Below are 5,043 nucleotides of genomic sequence, written 5' to 3' on the forward strand. Positions count from 1 at the left end.
GAAAAAAAAAAGTGGCACACTCAGCAAATATTCTGTTAGCCTACCCCCCGATGTATGAGCCACCTTAAAAAATGAGCCGCCATTCACAGTATTTCCTCCTTCACCGATTTCTGAAATGATCAGGGTCTTCTGAAAATTGAACAAAGTAAGAAAACCAACATATGTGTGCTTCTTAAAAAAGGTAAAGAAAAAATATATACGTAGTGTAATGCAGGAGATTTAACTCTTTTTTTTTCTTTTTTTTTTTTTGACAAATCGAGAGAATTATCCTTAGTAAAAATACTCATGTATCCTAAGTAGTCACCATACAGTCAGTCAGCCAGTCAACTAGTCATATCTTTATATAAAGGAAAAGTAAAAACAAGCTTCCTCCAAGATGAACAAACTGGTGAGTCAAAAAGAAGAGTAAAAATGAGTAAAAAGTGAGTACTCATTTGTAACTACTTGTGCTTACCTCAAAATGCGCCTTTTACTTCCCTTCGTTAGCTCACGACGGTTTTGGCCCTATTCGTTTTGTTGCAAACGAGTTGCATTAAGGCGGAAAACCATGAGATCACTCACAAGGTAAGAGCAAAGTGGCAGAAGGGGGACAGAGAACAGTGGCACGCATCTTTTCAATGGCGTTATCCCTTATGGTTTGGGTACACTTGATCAGGGGACGTCATACTGTGGGAACATAATGTGCCCTTTTGGACAACCTCTCTCTTGCTTGACTCGTTCATGTTTTTTTAGCTATACACGCCGCTCCTGCATGAAGGGTTCATATTTTTTCTCTTTAACAACTATTCCCTTTAGTCTACTTGCATACAATTTTTAGCTAAGCACTCCGTTTTTACCGGATCCCTCCCTATTTTTTCTTTCTGCTAACCACTGCTGTTTTGGTTGATCCGTCCACATTTCTTTTCCTTTTTTTTTTTTTTGCGCAGACTTACTTCGACATAAGCATAAATGACAAGCCCATCGGGAGAATAACGTTCGGGCTGTACGGAAAAGTAGCCCCCAAGACGGTGGAAAATTTCGTCAGCATATGCAAAGGAACAGTAGTGAATGGTAAAATGTTGAACTACACGAATTCGATTTTTCATCGCATAATTCCAAATTTTATGGCGCAAGGTGGCGACATAACGCAATTCAACGGAATGGGTGGTTTGAGCATTTATGGAAATAAATTCGAGGATGAAAATTTCACGTTAAAGCATACTAAGCGGGGAATGCTCTCCATGGCGAATGCAGGGAAAAATACCAATGGAAGTCAGTTTTTTATTTTATTTATTCCGACCCCTTGGCTGGACGGAAGGCACGTTGTCTTTGGGGAAGTAATTGATGGATTGGAGAAGTTGGTTCAGATTGAAGCGGTGGGCACCGAATCGGGGGCTCCCGTAAAACGAGTCCTGGTCACAAAATCAGGTGTGTTATGAGGTCTCCTGTGCACACACAGCATTTATCGAATTCTGCCTGTGTGCGATTCTTACCTGTGAGCTGTGGCGCTATTGCCGTTTTATAGAATATTCCCCCTTTTTTTTTTTTTTTTTAAATATAACTTTAAAAGGGTACATAAAAAATTCGTAAAGGGGAAAAAGAAAACAATGAGAAGAAGTTAATGAAGCTATTAAAATGTAAAAAGGCGAGGAAATGCGAATAGCAAGAAATAATTACAAACGAGGGTATGCGTACGCAGTTATACGGTGAGCACTTCATGCGCAATGGGGGAGAAGGAAAGTTGTTATTCTTGTGTCCTTCTAAACCCCCTAATATATTATCTTGATGCCGATGTCGATTAGATAGTCTTTTCCATGTTGAAAAAGATAGGGAAAATACTCAGCGGGTGCATGGGAAAACGATATGAACGTTATTCAAAAGTATGGCCTCCACCGGATACACAATATTTTTTAAGTAGTGCAATTCTGAGATTGTTCATTCTTCTCCTCGTACGAACGAGCAAGCTGGTCAATGGAGTCTCTTTAATACGTCACTCCTTACACTTCTTAACCCTCTCTATGGCCAACTTCTTCGCCGTTTCGAACCCGTGATACTCGGCTGAAAAGGACCTGCACACGGGGAAGTTCCTCTGCCGGTAGAATGCCACCCAGCAATTGGTTACGACATCGTAGTGGACCCCTGCGCGTGGGAATCGGTGCACATATGTAAGTAATCATACGGGGAATAAAGCATATGTGTAGGCACACCCCTGGGTTGATAACTTCATGTGTGGTTACACACGCATTGTCATTAGAAGGCCCCATGAGAGGGGGAAGCGGAACTGCGCCTACCTTCGACGCCGGACTCGTAATGAGGTCTCTCATTAGTGCGGTTGTTTTGCTAAACGGGGTGAACAGAATAAATGGACAAATCGGGGGGGATTCGAAAAGGTGTAGAAAATAAAAAAAAGAAAAAGGATGTCCAATTAATGACCCCACATGTGTAGAAAAATACACAAGACGGGCGTCATATGAAAAAAAAAAACTCTCCATTTCTTACCTTTAACGATTCGAAAAATTTGATGGCCTCCCTCTTGGCTGATTCTATTCCATACTTCTTAATGGGGAAGGGCTTCGCATTCTGCTTCTTATTTTCAAACCAAAACACTTCCCACTGCTCATTGAGTTGTTCGTACTTTATATTTTCATTGATTGAATCGAAGTAGTCTTTCCTGATGGTAACTTCTTTGGCGCGAATAAGGTGCACCGGGTGGAACCTAAATTGGGAGTAGCATACAGGGTGAGAGACGGTGGAGTTGTTCACTGATGGATGGTGTGCACCCTTCCATTTATTAATAACGCGTGGGTCCAGGAGGGATGTGTGCATATGTTGGTTTGTTTTTATGCCCTTTCCTTGCGCTTTCTCCTCCATTTTTTTCCGTTTTTTTCCGCCCTCTACGAAGGGGCCGAACCTGTTCTCTGGATCCGAGCGAAACCTGTTGCCTATTCCCCACTTAAAAACATACTGCATAAAGCTGGCCTGTTCGTTTCCTTGGGGGGTCACCGTACTAGGAAGAGTCACGTCGTTTGTCCCCGCTTTGCGCATCAGTGGATTCCTCCGAGTTGTGGTAAGGCAAAGTGAGCTTTTCCTATCTCTACATAGGGGGCTTACGTGCAAACATCGCTTCAGCCGTAGATAAGGGGCGTTCCGCAGTACGGGAGTGGTTCCCCCTTTGCATACATTTAACCGCGCGGTCCATATGTGTACGTATGGAGTCATATCTTCCTATGCATCAGTTTATGCGCGTGTAGGCAGATATCCCAGAAGAGGTGGTGAACGCGTTGCCCCATCTACTGCTTGGCAAGGACCACATTGCTGACGCAGCCAGGTGGGGATGTACACTTCTCTGTAGTGATGCGCTGGAATTTTACTAAGCATGGTGAAAAGGAGAAAAAAAAAAAGAATACACTCATTTGCTTATCCTGTTAAGATGCCCTCTCGAATTATAAAAAAAAAAAAAAGAAAAGAAAAAGAACTAGGCCGTCTTTATGCGTCACTGTATATATGCCCCCTTTTTTCTTTGCCTCTTCTCCTTCTCCGTTTTTCTTTTTAAAATTTTTTACCTTTGTGCGCACGGCTAAAGGAGTGTTGTTTTTATCCCTCGTCCTTCCTGTCCTTCCTCGCTACCTCGTGCATATGTTTTATTTTTCTCACATGATGAGTCGCTGCATTCGCTTTTTGGGAGTGGTAAACAGGACGGAGTTTGGGGAAGTTAGAAATCTTTCCGTTTTTTAACCTCCTTAATGTGCTTGCATGTGAAGCAAAACAAAACAAAGGACATGTGGCTACAGAGTATGATGGGAAAAATATGTGCGTATATAATCCAACGGGCCAGTTTCTGCGGCGGAGCTAATTTTTCCCACCGCTCATGGATATGCGCACATCGTTGTCATGCCCGAGAAGAAAGAGGCACGCATCCTTTTGCGTTCTTCCACTTAAAGGGCCCTCTCTAAGAGTCGAAACTTCGTTGTACGTATTGCCGCGTATAGTGGCACCTCCAGGAACGTTCACCCCACCAAGGAAGAGTTCACAACGCGACTGTTACTCTGACCCATTTGTTTAATTCCAAGGGGTTGCTGTATACATATACATATATAGAGACATGTATACATAATATATATATATTTCCTTTTTAATTTTAGCGGTAAGAGGTTCACAGGGTTTGGATTGCCCACTTGGAGTCGCCGACTCAAAATTGCCAGTACTCTTGCAATTTTTGCCTTTTACCCGTTTGAAATGAGCAAGTTCTGCGTACCCCTCGTGATGCGTCGCACCGGTTTGTTTGTTTTTATTTTCACGCGCGCCTTTGCTTCTGCTTTTTTTTCCCTTATCCCTCTTTTCTATTTTTACGCTTACTTTTACGTTTACTTTTTGTTTTATTTTTACCTTTATCTTTATTTTCACTTCTGCTTTAACTTTAAACTTTAACTTTTATTTTTGCCATGACTTCTATTCTCATGTTCACTCCCCTAATATCTTAACATCTCAATCCCGTATGATAGCAACCGCTGATCTCTTCATCTGCTGGGCGTCCCTCTGTGCGCCAAGTTTCGCAAACGTCGGGAATTCCCAGTTGTGAACGTCCTCCTTAGCCTGGGCTCTTAAGCCCGCATTTGCGCAGCCCTTCCACATGTCCTCTCAAGTTTGAGGGCAATTTTTTTCGACCAAACCCTTCGAACTCTGCGAAGAGGTAGGACATATACATCACCATTTCGCATAAACGTCGCATCAAATCGACGTGTTTTTTTTTTTTTCCATCTCTTCCTTTTTCTTCCTTTGTCCCATTATGGAGTATCACATTGAATATACTTCGAACGAGTCCGGTAAATCTGAGAAGGAAGCCTTTGTACAGAACTCCTTTAGCCAAACAAATGGAAAAGGAAGGAAGAGCCTCCTCTTGGTTCTGTCCGTGTCGACCATATGCCTTGTGGCCGGATCTGCATTTTACTTTACCCGCACGGGGAAGGGCAATGATGGTCCCCTGTACGGGAACGCACTTGACGAGAACAGCAGTGATGATTTCATTATCACCACTTTGTTGAAAAGCCCACGTGGAAAGAAATT

At 42.7% G+C, this 5,043-nt stretch overlaps 3 protein-coding genes across 3 annotated transcripts in view; 2 read left to right on the forward strand and 1 right to left on the reverse strand.

The window, feature by feature from the left end:
• Window positions 1–376: 376 nt before the first annotated feature.
• C922_05474 (peptidylprolyl isomerase) lies at window positions 377–1,418 on the forward strand (the record flags this gene model as incomplete). Its single annotated transcript, XM_008821045.1, has 3 exons — window positions 377–388; window positions 487–564; window positions 927–1,418. The coding sequence occupies 3 exons, from the start codon at window positions 377–379 to the stop codon at window positions 1,416–1,418; spliced, it is 582 nt and encodes a 193-aa protein (XP_008819267.1).
• Window positions 1,419–1,969: 551 nt separating this feature from the next.
• C922_05475 (hypothetical protein) lies at window positions 1,970–3,024 on the reverse strand (the record flags this gene model as incomplete). Its single annotated transcript, XM_008821046.1, has 4 exons — window positions 1,970–2,118; window positions 2,271–2,319; window positions 2,479–2,695; window positions 2,891–3,024. The coding sequence occupies 4 exons, from the start codon at window positions 3,022–3,024 to the stop codon at window positions 1,970–1,972; spliced, it is 549 nt and encodes a 182-aa protein (XP_008819268.1).
• A 1,741-nt stretch (window positions 3,025–4,765) lies between these two features.
• Window positions 4,766–5,043, forward strand: part of C922_05476 (hypothetical protein) — a gene marked incomplete at both ends in the record, with an annotated part of 897 nt that continues 619 nt past the window's right edge. The window contains one exon of the mRNA XM_008821047.1: window positions 4,766–5,030. Coding sequence (XP_008819269.1) covers window positions 4,766–5,030 — 265 coding nt within the window. The remainder of the gene's footprint in view (window positions 5,031–5,043) is intronic.

This window comes from Plasmodium inui (genome assembly GCF_000524495.1).
Source record: "Plasmodium inui San Antonio 1 unplaced genomic scaffold supercont1.78, whole genome shotgun sequence".
In the NCBI taxonomy this organism is placed as follows: Eukaryota; Apicomplexa; class Aconoidasida; order Haemosporida; family Plasmodiidae; genus Plasmodium; species Plasmodium inui.